At 35.0% G+C, this 22,024-nt stretch overlaps 3 protein-coding genes across 5 annotated transcripts in view; 1 reads left to right on the forward strand and 2 right to left on the reverse strand.

The window, feature by feature from the left end:
• Nucleotides 1-11,033, reverse strand: part of LOC128677431 (uncharacterized protein) — a 29,896-nt gene extending 18,863 nt beyond the window's left edge. The window contains exons 1-10 of the mRNA XM_053758277.2: nt 10,858-11,033; nt 10,098-10,354; nt 9,610-9,858; nt 9,046-9,344; nt 8,357-8,559; nt 7,652-7,815; nt 5,653-7,157; nt 4,897-5,062; nt 1,894-4,189; nt 18-1,755 (exon numbers count right to left, since the gene is read on the reverse strand). Coding sequence (XP_053614252.1) covers nt 18-1,755; nt 1,894-4,189; nt 4,897-5,062; nt 5,653-7,157; nt 7,652-7,815; nt 8,357-8,559; nt 9,046-9,344; nt 9,610-9,858; nt 10,098-10,354; nt 10,858-10,941 — 6,961 coding nt within the window. The 5' untranslated portion in view covers nt 10,942-11,033. The remainder of the gene's footprint in view (nt 1-17; nt 1,756-1,893; nt 4,190-4,896; nt 5,063-5,652; nt 7,158-7,651; nt 7,816-8,356; nt 8,560-9,045; nt 9,345-9,609; nt 9,859-10,097; nt 10,355-10,857) is intronic.
• A 1,399-nt stretch (nt 11,034-12,432) lies between these two features.
• On the forward strand, nt 12,433-17,703 carry LOC128677402 (FIGNL1-interacting regulator of recombination and mitosis-like). Its single transcript, XM_053758198.2, has 11 exons — nt 12,433-12,861; nt 12,944-13,158; nt 13,390-13,547; nt 13,799-13,989; nt 14,296-14,441; nt 14,553-14,679; nt 14,910-15,075; nt 15,297-15,519; nt 15,800-16,145; nt 16,531-16,755; nt 17,008-17,703. Exons 1-11 carry the CDS (start codon nt 12,724-12,726, stop codon nt 17,695-17,697), a joined length of 2,625 nt encoding a protein of 874 aa, XP_053614173.1. The 5' UTR covers nt 12,433-12,723; the 3' UTR covers nt 17,698-17,703.
• Nucleotides 17,704-17,758: 55 nt separating this feature from the next.
• Src42A (Src oncogene at 42A) overlaps nt 17,759-22,024 on the reverse strand; it is a 48,404-nt gene continuing 44,138 nt past the window's right edge. For 2 of the 3 annotated variants that reach the window (XM_053758197.2, XM_053758196.2), the window contains exon 8: nt 17,759-21,463. The gene's annotated coding sequence lies outside the window, so the exon portion shown is untranslated. The remainder of the gene's footprint in view (nt 21,464-22,024) is intronic. The other variant, XR_008405524.2, reaches the window with a different exon arrangement.

The following is a 22,024-nucleotide window of genomic DNA, read 5'->3' on the forward strand; positions in this document are numbered from 1 at the left end:
AAAATAATATAACTTACCCTGTACGAATGATCCCATCAGCTCATGGCACTTGATACATATTTCGTGGTACTCTTGAGGCATACCAACGGAAGACAAAAGAGCAGTCAGATCCATATAAGGCATAGTGTCCAACAAATTTACGTTCCACTCTTCCGATCGCAACAAAAATATCTCCACTCCTCTATTCCTCATAGCTCTAGAAATTTCTCCATACTTTGGATCCATTGTAAAGAAAACTCTGAAGTTTGCATGCGGCTTTATTTCACTTATTTCACCTCTCTCAGGTATGCTCAGAACACCGTTAGGCTCTAATAGGCCATTCAGTCTATCTAGAACTGCAGCTGAAGTCAAGTTGACATTGTCAAGTAACAACCATGAGCCCTCCATCATAGTTTTGACTAACAAAGAGTCTATCCACTCAAATTTGCCGCCAGCATTTATTGATGATATATCAATTTTAGTTTCCAATTTCTTTAAACTAGACTTTACTTCTTGGACCTTATTCAAAACAATACCGTAAGCTATGCTAACAAAAGCTTTACGTTCAAGCAGTGACTCACAATGATTTAACAAGAATTGAATCTTTTCTTTGAAATCACCAACATTAGTATTATCGTTGGTACTATTCGATTGTGTAGACCTATATCGACACAGCTGACTGAGTAACGTATTTGCCGAATATCGATTATCTTTATCGAGAATCCATCGGAACTGCACGACTTGCATTGTCAAAGTCTCAAGTTTATCATACAAATTTTCAAGATTCCTATTCAAGTCTACTTGCTCGAATCCACCTAATAAATCTGACACATCCATTGCTGACGTCACAGGGATCACTTGAAGGTCATTCCCGGTTAAGTCTGCGAGTACTTGCACAATGCTACTTTTCCCAGTAGCGGTTGGGCCAACTAGAATTGACAGCCAATTCATATTGACACACTGAGCTAAGGCTTTCAACGTAGGCAGCTGATGTCTTAATATAAGCAAATTATTTTCCATAGAATGACGGTTTTTGGAATATTTCTCGTTGTTTCTATGAATAGAAACGTTTCCTAAAACTATCTCTTGATCTGTTATAAGAAATTGTGGTGTAGGATCGCTTCTAGGGTAGTCTGGACAGAAGACTAAATTATAAGCTTGTATCATCTTATCCTTATCTTCGGCAGTCCTCATGCGGTTGACGTACAGCATATCGATGTACTTTCCAGGGTGTAATTCATTTCCTTTATTCTGATCTTCAGTAAGAGCTTCACACCATCTTTGTATGTCTCTCAGGTTCATCTCCCAAGGTCCTCCCCTGTGACCCCAAGATTGGATCTCAGTAACTTCGTGTGCGACTTTGCAGTTGAATTCCACAATTTTAAGCAAAATATCTTTAGGTAGACTCGAGTATTGTGCTTCAACGATGTATATAAGGTCATGTTTGGTCAAAGTGTCGATGTAAACTTGGGTAAATCTGTTGAGGAATGATAAGGGAAGTCCCCGTCTTGCCCCACCTTGTTTCAATGGATTTTGACAGGCGAACAATCTTGTTTGTCCTTTGACTTTGAAAGTTTTCCCTAACTCTGGAATAAAAACTTCCCCTCGATGATCCAGACAAGCGTTGAGGCCCTCTAGTACTGGTTGAGGTGCTAAATTTAATTCGTCTAATAAAATCCAATCGCCATTTTGTAATGCGTTCAAAAACGCACCTTCTTTAAAAGTGAATGACCCATCTTCTGTTGGTAAGTCAGTTCCGAATAAGTCTGTTATATCCTGCAAAAAGAATATTTTTTAAACAATATGCAAGTAATTTTACTGCACCTCTTTCTTCGCTATGGACTGGTGGAAAATTACATTTGTATATAGGTTTGTAATTTCATGCAGTAAAATTTATATAAAAAATAAACTTACCGTTTGATCACTCAGGTTGATTCGGATAACTTTATGCCCTGATGATTTTGCTAGGGCTGTCACTAAGCTAGTTTTTCCTACTCCAGGGTTGCCTTCCAAAAGAATAGCCTTATTCAGTTGAAGACCGCGTAGTAGACGCAATGTATTCGACCCAGTCGTTGGAGCCGTGAAGGTGAATTGCTGATCTGTTGACTCAGTGTGACCCCCTATATCTATATAAAAAGGTTTCATTCCGAATTTCTGCCCATCCGATTCTGCTGTGAAAACCGTTCTTCTATTACTTAGCATTTCTCTTAAATTATCTGTATACTCGCTTCCGATAGTCTCTATCTGTTTTAGTAAAAAGTTGATAGCTGTTTGACGCACTAACACTAATGTCTCTGAATCTATATGACCGGTTAAAGCTGTTCCGAAACAATCCAAAAATGTCATAGAAGCGCCATGGACGTACGCTTCAGGCGTGTCTAAAAGACCTTTGGAAACAGTCGCATTTATAAAATTCACCCACGACAGCAAATCGCGAATACTAAACGGAAACTTGTTAGTCACCTCAGAGTGCTTCAGCCAATCAGTGAAATCTAAAATGGAATTGCCAATTCCTGAACTACCATCTTCCTGATTACCAAGGGAGATACCTCTGCTTACGCTTTTCTCTAACACTTTGAGTAAATCTTCTCTGGATGTCACACTGTCACACCATATTTCCGTAAATCTGTTTCTGAGAGCTGGTGAAAGTTCTTTTTTACCGAAATCACCTCCTGGATTCATAGTTCCAATTATATGGAAGTTTTTATGAGCCGTTATTACGACTATTTCGTTATCGTTATTCGTACTTCTTTCTGCTAGGACCAATTGTCTTTCAGGTTCTAGCAAAGAGTTGAGTCTCTCTAGGACACTATCGTCGGCTAAGGAGATTTCATCAGCTAAAAACATGTCTCCGCCTTCCATTGCTTTAATTAAAGGTCCATCTACCCATTCAAATAATCTACCATCATTTTTGTACTGGCGCACTGGTCGAAGACCTCCAAGAAAATCGGAACTTTCTGTATGCATATGACAATTGACTGATAGAAGTTTCCGACGCGTAAGAGCTGCAAGGACTTGGCATATAGTGGTTTTCCCGCAACCCGTTTCACCAACTAAAAGTACGGGTTCGTCGAAATTAAACGCCTTAGCTATAAGAACTGCCAATCGCCTCATATTATATGTCCAAACTACATGAGAAAACTCTTCTAATTGGTTATTCAGTACCGTCTCTAAAATAGATTTGGTCACCGGTGACGTTGTCTGATTAAGTGTGAACAAATTATCAGGATGAACTTTCCTTTTTATATGTTTCTCAATAACCTCTTCTATAATACTTCTTTCATCAGTTTGTCTCACTTTACCAGCTAAGATTAGATATCCCTCATCAGCTATATGCTGGTCCCAGTCGTAAAAGGTTTCTTCAGTCAATATTTCTTTGGAAGCATGCTTGTATCTTTGGCCCCATCGAAATAAGTCTCTTAAAGTTATAAAGCCATCTTTCCCCTGAACTGCGGCCGAGCCACGTCTCCTGACTTGCAACTCTGCCATGACAGCAATCATTTTCTTACTATACGCTGGAGGTACATGACATCTCTGATGCAAAATAATCTCCAATTCTTTCCTCGGTATTTCATCGAAATGCAATTCGACAAATCTATTTCTAAACGCTCTGGACAACATTTTTCGTCCTCCATACAGCCCTGGCGGATTCTGAGTAGCAAACAACATGAAGCTAGGGTCAGCTTTGACGACTTGTTGTGTTTCTGGGATAAACAGTTCCCTATTATCATCTAGCACTCGATTTAGGGCTTCCAACACGTCACTTGGAGCTAAATTCAACTCGTCTAAGATAATCCAATATCCCTTTCTCATCGCTTCGACTAACACGCCCTCTTTGAAAACCAATTGACCACTGGCGTCAGTAGCGTAAGAACCTATGTATTCCTGTAGATCAGTATGTTCATGATTGTTTATACGCACGCAATAATTTCCTGAAGCCTTTGCTATATACGTTATTAGAGACGTTTTTCCTACAGAAGTGTCGCCTTGTAATAAAATTGGAAGACGCCCTAGTGAGATGACACGTGCGATATCTCGAAGGTTCTTTTTGACAGTCGGGGTTAAAATGTATCCCTCTGGTATAGCGATATCAAGTTTTCCTTGAGGAATCCAATGTCCTTCGAATAGTAGGTAATTCTGACCGGCAACTTGAGGTTCCGGGATGAGTTGATTGAGGACAGTTTTAATGTTCTTCTTTCCAAGGACGGCCCTAAAATGCAACAACAGAAACATGGGTAACAAATAACATATATAATAATTCATAATGGACATATGGTATACAGAACATTAATACTGTGTTATTTCGTTTAATAGAAATAACAACTTTTTGCCAATATAGATAAATATTTAATTTATTAAGTATCCCGCTTTCATTTTTGGTAATTGCGTATTCGCGATGTCATTCTAATATGTAACACCATAAAGCCAGGGGTCCGTCTAAAATAAAATTTGACGTGAAAAAGTCTGTCCTAATATTATAAATGCGAAAATATTCGGCCTGTCACATTTTCACGGCTAAGCCACTGGACCGATTTTGATGAAATCTGAAATAGATATAGGTAAAGAGCCGAGGTCAAACATAGGCTATGTTTAAAAAAAAAAAACAATCCTCAAAGTGCCATAACGGGGGTAAGAGTTTTTTATAATAAGCACACGATTCTTCCTGCCGTTTAACAGCTAGTTTCTGAATAAATGTTTTGTCTTGGATATTTGCTATAACTACTTTTAAACTTTCGTGTTGTATAATTATATATTACACAATAGGTATTAAACGCATATACCTACCTTTTTTATTTCCCAGACGTTTGAGACCTCGTTACAAAGGTCCGTGGTCGAGTAAAAAAGGTATGTGCGCGATTAATACCTTCTTACATTCGCATTTTTAGCTACAAACTACACGTTAACTACACGACTTACTTGGCGACCATAGCCTCGACGACGGGATGGGAGCGGCGGTCCAGCTGCGTGAGGAAGGACAGACAGAACGCTTCGTACAGCGACCGCGACACACTGCCGCACCTCGCCCGGGACGCCGACCACAGCGCGCGGCACAGCGTGCGCAGCGAGTAGTGCGGGGCATTACCTGTGGGGCAAATTTTCTGATTCAATGTATTAACCCGCGGTTATCGTAGTGATTAGGTGACACGACAACAATAGCATTCCCGATTAGGGTTCACGTCAAACGGACGGTTGTAAAATCATAGACAAATATTTAAATTTTTACTCCTTTTCCGGCTTCACCCTATTTTAGCACCGACGGCAACTGTATAGGTATAGTACATTTGTACTTAGTGTTACGGTAATGATTTTTTTCTTATTTATTTATTTATTTATGAAAGGAACCGGGAAAACGCTCAGATGAGAGAATGTGCTTAGTGATAAGGTTTACATTTTTGTTAATATTTACACTGTATTTGATAGGAAAAAAAAATGTTTATAGAATAAACATTTTTTTGCACAAGCATTTATGTTACCAGAAATTATGTCATCTTGGTTCAAACTCGTTGTGAGTCGACCTTGGATGCACCGTCAAGTCAAGCTTATCCCAAAATTGCATTTTCTGTAACGTGAACCTACGCGTCTAAAATTTCAACAAACGAAGGTAGTACTAATATAAATGCAAGTTTTAATTCTGAACAGTTTGCAATGCTTGAAAATTATTTGATCAATTACCTGCACCATCGACTAGATTCAACTTGGCTTCCTTCCTAACATTCGCGTAGAAGCTATAAATGGACTCCAACACTGCTCCACTAAGATTCATGTGATACAAATAATCGCCAATCAATAACATCAAGTCATTCCGCTCGGTCAACTCGTCAATAAAAAACTCGGTGAAACGATTCCTCAATCCTACAGGCAGATCTTTCTTTCCGACATCAGTAGCGGGATTCATACACGCAAATAATGTAAAATCTGGGTGCCTTTTGATAGGAACCTTATCACCTTTCTCTAATAAATCTATAGTCTCATCTTTATCCTCTAATAATCCCGCGAGGCATTCCAATATCTCTGCCGATGCCAAGTTTATTTCGTCCAGTAATACCCAATGGCCTTCTTGCATTGCTTTCACCAAAGATCCTTCAATGAACGCAAATGTTAGTCTAGCGTCCGACCGAATTTGCTGTTCTAATTTCAAAAGTTTATGACCAAAAGACAGCCATGCTTTTAATTTATCTTTCTTCTCCTTCAGCCTATTCAACGCTGCTTTATGACTTTGCTTCATCAAGGCCACTAACGCTATCCAATCCTCATTGTCGTAACATGTTTGAATGTGATTCAAAAACTTTTTGTTCTTCTCTACGTTGTAGAAACTTCTAAATAACACTTCAAACTCATTTCTTATAGGTCTAATCACATATTTCATATCCACAGGCTTGTAACCGCCAAGTAAATCTGCCGAGTCCGATTGTTGATTCATATTAATAACGATTAATTTGTGGCCAGTCTGTTTTGCCAAATACTGGACAGAAGATGTTTTACCAGTCCCAGTTTCTCCCACCAATAGTACTGGTTCGTTCGAAGTGACACAACAAGCTATTCGTTCCAACAAACACGCAGTTTGTCGCGTAAAAGAAAACACGACTTGTCTATTATCAAAATCAACTGATTCGAAAGTCTTTTCCATCCGAGGCACTTTGGCTCTGCCAACTTCTAAAGATACGGGGTTCAGTGATACATTAGGCTTGTAATGTTTGAAGTAAAATTCGGTTTTGGTTTCGACTATGCCCAATCGTACACCGACCTTTTTTGCTAACTCTAGTCTATGGTCAGGTGAAGCTACTGAGCAAGTAAATATATCGAAAGCATCTTGGAGAACTTTCGTTGCAGAGTCTGGGCTAGAAATGTCAAAGCCTACTACCGCTCTAGAGCACCATTTCATCAAATCTCTAGTTGATATTAATCTTGATCCTCGTATAACTGTTATGTTAGTGTCTTTTTCAGTATTAAGATTTTCGGTCGTCTGCAGTGAGGTGTCATGGCTGCCAACAGAGAACATCATGAACACTTCTACCATCTTGGAGCTGATGGTGGAAAGACTTGGGTTTTGTGATTGTATTATTTCTATGAGTTCTGCTCTAGATAAAGGTTCGACATTTATTTGCGTTAGATGTTTTTGGAGTAGAGTACTTGAATTTGACATTTTCTTCTGGAAACCATAGTTTGTCATGATTGTTCTGAAATAATAAAAAAGAATATTAAATCTTTACTTGTATTAGGTTTTTTTTTCAAATGTACCTTAGAACCTTTTACGTCTATAGTTCAGAATTTAAAAAATACTTAAAGTTTAAACGTGTAAATATTTTTGAAATGTGTTCATTAAATATCTTGAAAGTCGCAGATTAAAACCACGCACGCTCCGATTCAAGGGTCAACAGAACGTGAAGCTGGTATACCAACGAAAGAGTAGAAAAGGCAGTGTGTGAATATTGAATTATTGAACAATTACATATGAATTACATTATTGAACAACGCTTGAATTTACTTTGGGACTAACTCCATCTGTCCTTATATATGCTACGGCTAAACCACAATATGCGCCTACAAATTTTAGCCTAACTGATGCAGCTTTTTTCAGTTGGTTTACAACATTAGCTGCTAATGTTCGGCTAGACCTAGTTGCAGCCAGTCTTCGATGGTTACACCTATGTATGTCTTTATCATCTTATACCTTTGAGTGACAAACAGTTGAAATCCCGGAGTGACTGGCAAGGAATCTCTGTATCCGGGAACACACAAGGCATTTCTCTCTAAGAGTGAACTCAATGTGGACGCCACGTCCAGTGCAGCACAGTCTATGTCTTCTAACAACAACCAGTGGCCATTTTGGACTGCCTGAAAAACAAATTGTTAACACTTTTTAAATCAAACCAAGTAGAATTCTAGATATGTATTGAAATATTTATCATTAAATTACATTTTTTGGGCCTTTTCACTTTTATCTGCTCAACCAATCATCTTGCAAATTGGAAATAATAATAAAAAATTATGTATAATTGGAAGTGTGGTGAAGGACCTAGTCTACGTGGACCAGAAAAAGTACTTTTCCGAACCCATGGACAGAAGCCTATAGAAATGTATTAAATAAAGGGCTTTTAGTTTTATGATATCAACATTCATTACATGAAATCAATACGACTACCACTAGATGTCGGTAGGTAGACGTAAAAGTCATGTCAGATGCCTTTAGGCGACTTGAATAAAATCTGACACCAGTGTTAATTCGAAAAGAAAGAAGCATAAAGTCAAAGTCATACATCCAGCTAAACATAACCTTCGAGTTTCGCAACTTTAGGCTCTGTCTATCCCTTAAATGTTAAAGACCAAACGGTAAAGACTAACTAAACGGTAAACTATAACAAAATTATGATTTTACCTCAGTCAAGACCCCGGGTCGCCAAGCAAATTCACCCGGCACGTCGGTGCACTGGTGGGAACCCAGCAACATCCGGGAGTCTGTCTGGTCACCCAACTGCACCTTCTTAAACGCCGTCCCTTTTCGGCCGGTTATTGCTGCCAAATGCTCAACTAGAGATGTCTTGCCTGACCCTACTGGCCCCATGAGGCAAAGGGCTTTACCTATAATACATAAATATTTAAAGTGTACAAATATTCTAAATTGGATGATGGATAACATGTGAAGAAAGAGTAAAAAAGCAGACAGGACTTCGATGCTTTGTGACTAAGGAAGAAACTGGGAGAAAGCTTAGAGACAGATCCTGCATTGAAAATTTTATAATAGACAAAGAGATTCATATCCAAATCATTATATATGGATAAAGACAAAGAATTTATTTATTTATTTACAAAAACATAAGTTTACTTTATTTACAATGTGGTGTTGAAAGAAAACTTGATCCTACATATTTCAAGGCTATGAGTATGGCAATTTGTATGTATGAATAAAAAATATTACATTGAATTAAATATTGAAAAACACATCACATGTCCAATAAATATATCAGTGGCAAAATCAAATACACCACCAAAGTAATATATCTAGATTGTGGGATAAATATTAAACACAGACAAAATTCGAATGAGTATTAATTTCATGAATCCTACCTGAAGCAACAGCTAATGCCAGACTCCTCAAATTGTTGGTGGTAGACTTGACAGGAACTAATTTACTGGTTTGTACATGATCTTTATTATGAATGGGAAGCAGAATACCATCAATATTCACGACATTATTAGAATCCAAGTTCTCATCAGAGATAATTTCTTGTATACCATGTACAGCATCAGGTTTCATAGTCATACAATCATAAGATACTTCAAGTGGTATACTTAGAATATTAGATAGGTTCTTGGATTGGACTTCAGTCATATTTGTAAGGATCACCATGCATTCTTTTACCATCCTGTAAAAGAAGATAGCTGTATGATCTATGGACCTTCCTTTACACTACACTCAATCACTTGAAGAGTCAATCGAGGAAAGTCACAACTTTTAAAATATAATACATAGTATAGTTTAAAGACTTGACTAAATAGGGGAATATATTTTTATTTTTAATATAAAAATTATAACTTTATTGCATAACTTAATAGTAAACAATAAGTAGACTTAATGCCAAGTGGTATTCTCTGCCAGTCAAACCAAAACTCAAAATCTTAAGTACATACCATCTGACTTCAGCCTTATCATGATTAGCGAAGTTGCTAATAAATTTCGACCAATCCCATTTACAGGATAGCTCATTCGGTAATTTACAAAGCAGTGTATAACAACACTTCACTATTTGTTCGTCTGTTATCTTATTCCGACAATCATTGAGTCTTCTCTTCTTTGGTGCAACATTATAGGAGTCCTCATGGTGGAAAAATATCTCAAATGGTGGTACTGGATTGACTTCAAAATATTTGAGTGCATACCTGTAAAATTTAAATAACCATATTGATGCAACTTCATTTAATGAAATATACTTAAATAAGAGTTATATAAATTTCTCAAGAACATTGCATATACACTATTCTACATATAGACCCCTAAAATTAAAATACAAAACCAATATTCATTTATTTATAATGCAATTTGAGAGGAGGAAAATAATAGTCATTTTTTCTCAGCAAACATACATTACATATTTTTATAAAAATAGAAAATAGCTTACTGCAATACATCAGGGTGATCACTTAATGTCGCCAACAGTATAGAATACTCCAAATGATTAGTCTTCTCCATATCATTGCAAGTGTCATAATTTAAAGTAGAGAAAATAGGTGCCAATGGCACCTTTGTAGATACCAATGCCAAAAGAATGTTGGACAAATATTTCTTGAAGTGTATTACATTGTCAACAGTTAATATGTGTTCTGATAAAAGCTGAATAGCTTGTGGTGTGTTGATTAAATTATCACATAGCTTTTTCTGTAAAAAATAGAAATATTGCAAAGTTATATACATGTAAATGCTTGCAACTATCCAACTAGACAGATCCCTTTTGTTTCTAACACTAAACTAACTATATGTAAAACTAAAACTAACTATATGTCTTCTTCGCTGTCGTCTACTATAAGTAAGCAGGAATGTTACATTTTTTTAAATTTCCTAACCTAACCCAGGGCTGGGTTAGGATTTCGAGTAAGGATTCGAGTACATTATGTATTTGAGTGACAGAAGCTATGCTCTACTGTAAATGAAAACTGAACTTTCATTTATATTAATGGCAAAATAGCTAACTTTTTTATATTTTATTGTTTCAATTGAATACTATATAAATTCAAAAACTACTAGGCCGATTTTTATGAAATTTGGCACAGAGATGGGCGAAACCATTATGAGTGACAGAGGCTACTTTTATTATGGTTTTACCCGAGCGAAGCCGAAGTGAACCGCTAGTTTATATAGAAAAAAATACATAAGTTACTAACCCCAACGTCGATGCACGTTTTCTGTAAGTCTGGGTCTTTCGCATCAGCGCCTATTTGAAGCACTGCATCCTTTAGTGATTGCATTATTATTAACGAACACTCATAGTCATATTAATGAACAAAAATAATAAAAAAATATTTAATTTAACGCCGGCCGCGTGCAATATTTACATGCAAACACGTGAAATAAGATTTTGACACTTGTCATTGTCAGATCAGTTCACTCAGTGTCAGTTGTCGTTATCAAATACCATATACACATACAATTATTATAGGGAGTATTACAGAGTACAACACTATGTTAGGTACACTATGCTGAGGTTAGATTTGTATGTTTATTATTATTGTCGATTGTTGATTGTTCAGGTTTGTCAGTTTTGTTTTATGTAAAAAAAATAAAGTATGTGATATACGCTCATTAAATATATGGTTTTATTGATAGTAGGAAGGAACATGAAGATTTCCACAAGTGTATAATATTATTAGGAGTTTAACACACAAAAGCTTTGCTGCCTTTTGCTATGTCGATTAAAACGTTTATTTTAAAGTATTAATACTTTCATTATGTAAGCATTCGTTTTGTGAAAATATACAACAATGTAGCATATTCGGATGCCGAAATATTGGGAAAAATCGTTTTCCATAAGATAAAAAACTTCGAAAACTATAGGATACGCCGCTGTAAAATTTTCGAGCCAGTAAACAGTGGAAAAGAAGCTCGGAACACTTCACACGTGAACACTTGTTAAAATATGGAATTCGTACAGGTAAGATCTTCAGTCAAAATCAGTTTATGCCCACAGTTGACCAAATAATGCAGAACATAACCTAAAATAGTGTCATTATTTTCAGAATATTCCACTAAATCCTTCCTTTTTCCTTTAAACTGGCACCACGATTACGTAGAAGGTATTTTAGGTCGTAAATCTGCAACAATATTGAAAATTGGCAATTGGCTTTTTGCCATCATTGGCCATGTTTGTGTACCTTGTACCAGTAGCGCCATCTGCGCTGAGCTTTGCTCATTATGCCCTATTCCATGGTTTTTCTTGTGGTAGGGATTTTTAAACGTTAACACAGGTAAAGTGTCATTGACATGGAATTAGTAACTGTACTACGGAAGTACTTACTAAATCCATGGTCATTGATCTAGCCGATGCAGCCACAGATAGATACATTGATCCAGCGACTCGACATAAAATACATAGAAACAAAAAAAAACATAGAAAAAAAAAACATTGTAAGAAACAATAATGGTAAGCCGATCTGGCATGATAGGGACCAACACTGTTCAAATGAGTTTCTTTCGGCATTTCTTCTCAGCAGTGGTCGTTCCGAAATGCCAGTAGTTTCTAGTTTGTGAGAAATAACTATAAATTTAAAGATTGACGAGAAAAAGTGCCTGTGAAGGTCTAATTTCTGAATAAATGATTTGAATTTGAATTTGAATTTGACATACTAAATGGGCTTTATGGGCTAGATCCAGTGGTACTGAATCCACATGCTGGATCGATGTAAAAACTGATAAATCGACCTTCATGCATGTCAACACGACGAACTTGTTGTCTTGAACATTGTCAGACAAACAAATGCAATTAAAAAAAAACGTCAACATTTGACAATTGTTTTTCTGTATCATGTCTGTTTTGATTCTTGGCGGGGTCGAAGATTTCGTAAAATAAAAACGAATTGAGATTAAAAATAATGTTTTGATACCGTCATATTTATAAGCATAAACACACTTAAGATATAACTGACAATCCTATACAGATTTTACTAGTATGAATTTTCTTTAAGTGAGGTTATCCTATCCATATGTGTACAATACATTTTAATAAACAAAATCAGAAACGTAAATACTGACTGATGGACGGTATAATGTACGACCTTTATAATAATACAAAGACTGCTCTATGCAGTGATATTTTAAAAGAAATAAAAAAGTCCGACTTTTGCACCTTCTTCACCAAACTCTTAGAAGATTGTAGTGTGTGTGTGTCCCAGGTAACTTATTGAACTTATACTACCTTGAACTTATTTTTAGTTTAAAGTTCTTGGTTATTCAGAATATCATTACTTTTTTCAGAGCTTAGATTCTACAGTGCATTTACTGTGTGAAACCAATTTGAATTTAAAGAAACTAATAGAATACATTGAAGAGGCAGTTTGTCTCCTTCAGCTCATGTCCAACTTTATAAAAAATGTTGTCGAATCAGTATCCATGACTTGTTGCAACATGAAGTCCTTTCCAACAACTACAGGACAAATATTAGTGACTGTTTTTAAACACTGCCGGGATAGGTGAGTTTAATTTGAATAAAATAGATCCATAAATAATGTCATAACATTAAACCACAGAATTTATAATACCTAGGTACTCAATCGAAGCATGAAACATATTGTTTACAATGTATACCTTCAATGCTTTTTAGTTAAAATAAGATTTTTCCTGAAAAATTAAACCTTTTAAATACTAAAAAATTTAATCATTTATCAATCAAAAATAATCCAATCAAAATTTAATTTTTACAGTGAACAAATCTATGGTGGACATTTAATGAAAGTGGGTGAACAACTGAAGGATCTCTTTCGGACATGCCATGAGCTTCAGATCACATACCTTATGATACTGGAAAAGAGTTTCCTGTTTGATTTGACAGAAAGTGAAGAACAAGATGTCTTAATTAATGGTAGCTATACATTTTTATTGATTACAATTTACCTGGCTAAGTAACAAACATTCACTCATATACATTAAAAATTTCCTGTCTCTGACCCTAGGCTCCAATACTTTTTGGCTTAAGGAAGGAATCTGAACTTTTCAGATGAGAGAAAGAGCCAAACATCCAAAATTTGATTTAAAGAAAGTGGTTGAATTTGACAAAGAAAATTGTTTAATTTTTAATGTGTGTTTTTTTATTGTGAAATAAATTGTTTTTAGCATTACAAATGAATTTAGAGGTTGGCGAGATTGTCCAAGGTTTGGATGTGAAAACATTAGCAGAACAGTGGAAAGCTTACACAGCCATGTGTGAAAAATATTCAGCATATTTAATGGATAAGAATGTCTATAACAAATGTACTCAAATTTTATGCAGAATTATCAATAATAACATTGTGAATTCACTTGAGGTAAGAAGTAGTAAAGTATCTTCCACTATAGTATATGTATTTGCCCTCATCTATTTGTAATAATTGTGGACGAAGAAGATTAAGAATAATCTTTAGCCAGCTATAAATTATCCCAAAATAGTTAATCGAAATTTGGCAGTTTCACAATACATTGCTTTTCACAAGACACAACACCTGCCTTCTCATTTGTGGTGTATAAGACATATGTATATGGATCTTCTAATGGAGAGAGTTATAATTATATAGCAATTTGACTAACCAAGATGGATAGATGTAAAATTTTTGAATTTAATATGTTTCTTACAGGTGGGCCTGGATGAAAAAGTGGTGATACGGTCTCTAAAAGTGACCAGTTTTATCATAAAGATATTTCTAAAGCTTACCAATACTTTTAGAAACTCATCCATTGAGAAACAGAATGATATTATGGAAACACTAATCAATGTTTACACGTAAGTATAAGAAGTATATAGAATTGTCCTATTGCCATTTAATTCCCAAAAGTATAAGTGTAAAACAACTCCCACCTTTCTTTATAAATATATTTTTTTAATTGTTTTCAGGAACAATGAAGCATATCTCGAGTTAGATGGGAGAGCACCACAATTTATAAATCTAATAAAATCAAATGTGTTGATCCCTACAGACCATCTGTTAGGTGAACTTTTGAAAAATGAATCTTTTGTAAATGTAAGTACCTACTCATCTGTTAAATAAATTATGGTACAAAATAAATGTTAAATTAAATCATTTTTAAGTTGATTTTATCCACCGATGCATTGCCGACTTAATAACAATGACAGCAAAACGATAGGGGTGTAATGACCCACCAGCTAAACCATATTCACGCGGGGCAAGCCGCGGGCAAGAACTATATTGTATTAAATTATTATTATTATTAAATTGTAATTTATTTTCAGTGTCTATTTCGATATGATGTCACTAGTCTTGATTGGAAGGATGAAAAAGTACTTGGATACATAATTTTTTTAACAACCATAATCAAACACATGATGCAAGATGATGCAAATTTGAAAGTTTCATCACATAAACTTGTGATATGTGTCTTTGATTGTGTATCTTGTTGTAAGTATTTAATTTTATTTATTTTGTAAAACTTACTCACCTAAAACATCCACAGGACACTATGTATTGGATAAAACCACATGGAAATTCGTGGAGTAGTTTTTGAGTTTATCGCGAACAGACAAACAAACGCGGCAGAGGACCTGTTTTGTAATATGTATGGAAGGATTATTGATTTTCATTAATATTACTCTTGTACTCATATTATTTTTCTGTTACAGGCCACATTTGGTTCAACATGCCTCTAAAATTCGACGGCGAATCAATCAACAGTGACAGTACTTACGGTTTATACGAACACCTTCTTTCTCATACAGCAGCTGTCTCGCTCACTCTTAGTTCTGAGGAATTGTGTGCTCTAGAAAAACTTATGTGTGAGCAACTACTGAGCACCAATTGTTGGATTGGATTATTTGCATCGAACCTTTGGGTTTTAATAGCAAGGTTAAACGTTATTTTTTTAAGTTGATTTTATTTTCCTCTAACAATAATAAATTTACGTAAAAGTTTATTGTTTTTGCAAAATTCTAAACTCTCAAATATTATTTACCATCGCCTATTTCTTCTATATACATCGTATTTAATTAAATGAACTTCGCCACAAGCCGGTGTTAAGTCAATTTTAAAAGTAAATTTTGACATGGGAGTTTTTTTTAAATAGAGACAGGACCCCACTCACCAAACCATAATTTTTTCTACATCTATTTATTGATTTGTATTCCAGGATGAGCAGTCAATATTTAATATCCTCCCACTTGGTTTCTCTGTGTCGGATATATCAGAAACTTGAGGCCTATGCTTTGTTTGCAAGTTCTCCACAACAAATACATCTAAGCGCGACCATCACCAGACTTTTTGAACTTTTAGACAAGGACAACAAAACTAGAATGTTCAGACATTTCAGCCCTGTTTACGATGAGACAAATATTAATTTGTGGATTGCTCTTAAAATGAATAATGTTCCTTGGGATATTAGATGTGAGCTCGAAGAAGATGTTATAGAAAAATGCAAAATGGCTATTGATAAATTCTGTACATCAAATTTAGATAATGAAGAAATACGGCAGCTGGTAATACTTGTTTCTAAAATATCTTCCTATATCAATTGTTAATTAGCAAAATAACAAAATAGTTCAGCAATAGTACTTACAGCTACTAACATAAAGCTAATAATTAACCTTAGACTTTAATTTAAAAAAAAAATAGTTTCTCACTATAATAGTAAAATATGGATGTGAGAAACGGCTTATTTCTCGGTTGTGAGTTATATGATAGTGGTTTATTGCAAAAAGTTACATTTTATTATAAACAGACAATGAGACCAATGTGTTTCTCATGTCCAGTTTATTTATTAGTTCCAATTATACCTAATTATATATATAATTTTTTAGTTTAAATAATATTATTATGTTGTATGGATTCTGTCATATTATTATAACGTTTTCTTCATTACAGATAAAAATAGTAAATCTACTAGCAACATTTTCATTAACTGCCGATAAAATGGGAGAACATCTGTTAAAAGCGTGGATGTGCGTTTGCCTCAAGAATAACAGCAGCATTTCGAAAGCAGAATTCGATAAAAGTACAATTTGGTTTCTGGAGTATGTCCAAGCGATCACTGAACTTACTTATTCTATGAAGAATACTTTTTTTGCGAACCCTATGAATTTAATAAAGGTATATTTATATTTTTTTACAGTAATGTCTCGTTTGCACGAACATCTTTGACGCTGACCGTTGTTGACGGATTTATTTCGAATGTCACTTACGTGGAAGGAAAGTGTAGTAGAAGCGTCAAAGTAGACAGTTTTTGTTAGACGCTCGTGCGATCCAGACATTTCTGTGTGTATGTAGACAACGTTCGCTGAATTAAGGCCTAAACCCTTGGCGTAGCAATATGATACAGTTACTCAATTCATTAAATTTCAGGCACTGCATGTGATATCTACACTCATACAAAATGGTAACACTCAACTGAAGTTACACCTCATAGAGCCACTTTGCAAATATGCTACTTTACATAAACCAGACAACAAATCATCAGTGGAATTGTTAGCTTCAGAATCATTTCTAATATTATTCCAGTCCGATGTTTCAGTCAAAGGCAAATTATTCGTCACACTGCATAAGTATATGCACGATGTAAAAATGGATAAAATAATTTCTCTGACTATGAACCAAGAAAATGTATTTAGAGAAAGTTGGAATTTCTTCTTGCAAAAAAGTAAATGGAGTAATTTCAATAAAACAAATATACTTGAACAATTGGAAATAACAATGAAATTTAACTATGTACACAAGTGTCTCGAAAATGAATCTGAATTACTGAGTTTCAAAAAAGATATAGATTTTAATAATTCTAATTTTGTTCAACTGGAAAGAAAATCAAGTGAGAACTTTGACCTGGTTGATGTAGACGACATATTTGATAACGATAGTGATGCTGAGCCTACATGTAAGAAAATGAAATACACTAACGAAGCAAAAGCAAGTGATATTGTTTGTAGACTTGAAAATGATACATTGTTGTTATACAAAATCAAAGAAAACCTCTTTGATGCTGATATTAGGAGAAGGGTAAAAATTGTAAGTGAACAGTTAAGAAATATAATTGAATGAAATCTTTTTCTCGTGTTTTTTGGAATTTTGTTGGTTTGGGATTTTGGAATGAAACAAGGCGTATTTCACATTTATATTTATTTGTGTTAAAAAAATCTTTACAAATAAGTGAAATATATAATAAATCGAAGATATAATTATACGTATAGCCTATACTACACTGTCACGCAAGTTTTATGACCAGGAAGCATTGAGAGATCAAAAAAACTTCAGCTTCATAGAGTGATCACTGCATGTCAATGTAATATCGGATGAAAGAGAAACTAAAATAGATTATTGATACTCGGAGGTAATAACACCTTACTCCACGTCGCAACTACAGTATCAACTAACATCAGTCGAGCTTGATTTCTGAATTCATCTCCCGGTCGCCGAAGCATACCTACTACAGCTGTACAGCACTGTAATCCACGTACAAATGGCGAGTAACACAGCAACAATTACTAAATAAATTCTAGTTATATCTAAACACTCATCATTCACATATTAGCCTACGCATCTTAATTTTTTCATATTATTGTGATGAATAAGAGAAGCACTTATAAATTGGCTAACTAATTATAAGATAGGGAATAATATTGCCATAAAAGATAAACAGCATACTTAGCAATTGAAATAAAGCATAAAGCCTAAAATTTATACAGCTAAAACTTAGATAGATTTATGCAATAAATTATAAAAATAATACACAGTATGTAGAGTAAAAATAAATTGTAATATTATTGAGGAAGGTCAATTACAGCGTATACAAATCCTTCTATCATACATTTCCGATCTTCTGGAATAATCGAGTAACTGTCTAAACCGAGATACATTTTATACATAATTCGTGCTTTAAATACAGTGCATTGAGAATTTGTCCGAAATATTGGATTGTCAAGATTACCACAAATTAGTATACCTTAACCAATTCCTGACTAAATTTATATTTTGTGACGTAAAAATGCAAATATTTAGGCACCTTATGATTAGGTTTATAATTATTTGTGCGATATAGTTGCATTTTGTTTTGCCTAGCATTGTACAAAAACTTTTCTACTTGTCACAATAATTCAATATGTACCTATGCTTATTGCAATCTTCCAATTGGAATGATAAGAATCGGTGAACATTGAGTCAGTAGAGCTTATTGCGTAAAAAATCAATCATTAATACCAACATTCTAATATCATCCATAACCATAATCAATGCTACATCAGTTCTATATACAGGTGACGAAACAATCGATTTACAAGACAACAAACAACTGCAAATCGATAATTTTTTTGTAGTTGTAACTATTATAATCAAAAGCTTACATCGACGATTACTTAAGTGTTCTGAGGACGACAATAAATGACGAAGGAATCTCCATTTTTATATATGTATAAGCACCGGTTTGGAAATATTATTGCACATGTCTCAAACATTTCCGATATGTGCATTAATTCAATTGAATACCATGTTTTGATGTCGTCATAATGAAGTTATTGATAAATATTAAATACATTTAGTTTACTCTAAAAATGTTAGGATACAAAACCTACACATTCAAAAATACTTATTTACTTAGGCCAATTATTATGTCTTACTTTATCGTAAGAGTATATATGTTTGTATATGTTATTGGGTATTAGGATTTATATCATGGGAACGCGATATTCCACTTAAACTAAAAGTCTTGGCACAAATAAAATATCAAATTTGAATTCGCATACGATAAAATTCAACATAATGTAATGAGGGTTCATTGTTGAGCAGAAGAATTATCTAATTGATAGGAAAATAAAATAAAAATTACTAAATAAATATTATGACCTTTCTTAAATATACAGAAAGGCTTACTTGATTTTAATTTATACAAATAAAAATCTAACGTCTAACTACCCTCAGAACAGTTAATATATATATAAAACTCAGTTCTTTATTAGGATTATTTGGCATCTATCACCAATCAATATCTACTTTCATGGTATACGAAGGTGAAATACCTAATCAATATATCGCCTCTTTAAAAATAAATCCTTGCAAGTCGTGCATTTCGCACGACTATTTTCCCTGCCGAGCCTAAATTTCCTCCTTACACGCACTCTCACGCTCCGCGCGACCGCACACGGATCCAGCCACTGCTAGTCTGCTACCCCACGGCGCCACTTGCACTCCAATGTGATGCGGAACCAATGTCTTTTTGTTATGGAACAGCCTCTAATGTCAACTCCATCGAATACCTTGTTTCTAAAACCGGGTAAATTGCTCAGTTGCAAATTAAATCGCAGTAAATATATTATGTATATTATAAATATGTACGACATAAATGCAGCAACAAAAGTAGGGGCGCAAAAAATTACGAATACGTGTCAAAGCTAATATGTACTGATATGTCCAGTTTATTGCATTCATGAAAATAACAAGAAGCAGTGAACTTCAGAAGCGGCTTCATCTAACGACGTCATTCTCGATTAATATCAACGCTCACCTAAGAGGCTTATTCAACACTTGTAGAACTTTAAAGTTAACCTATGGTACGCTAAATATATTTAGAAAAATCGTAGACAGTCTAACTAAACTTATTACCGATCGAATTGTAATAAAATTACGTCTACATGGTCGGTGCAAAACCGCAAACCCACATAGATTTTTCGTTTGTGTAAAGTACTTACGAGATGTTCAATTTTTAATATTTTTATTATGTTAGGCTTGCGACCTGCCCCGATCGAATATGACATGATGGGCTTAACGCATTGGCCCTCTCTGCACGCTAGTTATTTTAAGATCACATCTAGTAATCAAAGTATTTTTAGGAAAAATGTTCTAAATTTACCAATGTATGAAGAAAAACCAGTGCTAGGGTTAACTGGGAATGTTGAAGAACATGGTCAACGACACACTTTGAAAGGAGTTAGGTTATCAGCCTAAACTAGGTCCTAAGTTACAGATGGTACAAAACAGTCTTAAAAGACCTAGATTTGTTTTACAAAACATTTCATTCGACACTTCTAATATTAATACTATAAATAGGTGATAAGGATCGATTTTTAAAGCTATTATTTTCTACTCCCATTTTATAAAACTAGTCTTAGCGTTTGTATATTCTTCTGGGACTTTAATTCATGAATTCAAATTGATTTGGAAAGTAAATAATATAATAAGTACTTGATTTACCGTTTTGTGATTCTGATTAAAATATATTTAGAATACATTTTGATTCCAAATAGTGACGTCACTATGCCTTTACAGTTAGTCGCATGACGCTTAGATTTTTTAAATGTTGGCAAAATACCGTTTGCCATAACATAAAAAAAAACTCATCCGATTGTAACATTGCAAAATATTAATATAAAACGAGGCCAGTCCTTATTGCTCCGTTGCGCTCCGTCGTCTTCCGTTGCGTTGACGTCCGTCGACAGATCAACGCAGAAATCGTATGGCGTTTTGACGAACGTCGACGCACATCAATGTCAAAACCTATGTAAAAAAAACGGAGGACGACGGAGCAATTAGACCGCGACCCAAGACATCAAAATCGATCCTTACCCACAGCATATTACAGTATAGGCGTCGATATCACAAAGTGGCAGTGGCGCGATGTAGCGGGGGTCGGACTGTGTGGTCTGTGGACAGCTCAGGGCGCGCGGTGGTGGCGGTGATGGTGGCACGGCGGCCGGCGCGGCAGCTGCGCCAGGCTGCCCGCGTGCGGCAGCGCCCCGGCCGCGTGCAGCTGCAGGTGCTGCATGGACGCGCTGCCGTGCAGCAGCAGCTCCGGCGGCATGTGGTACAGCCCTGGCGGCTGCGATCACAAACGTATACAATTATGGAATGTTAATAATCAATTGACAACAATCTACACACAAGTCCTAAGCTCGTGTCGCGGCCTGACAAAATATTCGTGATTGCACGGGGAATCGAACCAAGAACCTCTCGATAGCGAACGGGAGTGGGGACTAAGACAGGTAGGTCGTCATGTGAAGATATAAATAATCATCACATACTTTCAGAGACCTAAGTGGCTCCTCAATCAACTCAAATATATTGTAATTATTTCATTATTTTCGGCAAAAAATATAAATAACTTGGCCTATATCAATTGAATATTAATGTATTCGATTATTTCATATTGTTACTAAAGTCTTCTGATTCAAGAAATATCTGTAGCTCTTTAATAGTTAAGTGTATGTATATATAGGAACATCAATTTACAATATTCCCATGAGTACTTACAATAATTGTAATCAATAAACAGGTATGTACATAATTACATAAATCATTGTGCAACTACTTATTAGTTGCGTAATTGACAAGAAAATGTCAGTGTCGCGTTACATACAGAGTAATTTATCCGTTAATAAAA

Source organism: Plodia interpunctella, chromosome 18 (assembly GCF_027563975.2).
Source record: "Plodia interpunctella isolate USDA-ARS_2022_Savannah chromosome 18, ilPloInte3.2, whole genome shotgun sequence".
In the NCBI taxonomy this organism is placed as follows: Eukaryota; Metazoa; Arthropoda; class Insecta; order Lepidoptera; family Pyralidae; genus Plodia; species Plodia interpunctella.

Coding starts and splice junctions, on each gene's coding strand:
- LOC128677402 (XM_053758198.2), top strand. CDS start 12,724: ATGGACGGTATAATGTACGACCTTTATAATAATACAAAGACTGCTCTA. Junction 12,862..12,943: donor GTAGTGTGTGTGTGTCCCAG/GTAACTTATTGA, acceptor TACTTTTTTCAG/AGCTTAGATTCTACAGTGCA. Junction 15,520..15,799: donor CTTTGGGTTTTAATAGCAAG/GTTAAACGTTAT, acceptor TTTGTATTCCAG/GATGAGCAGTCAATATTTAA.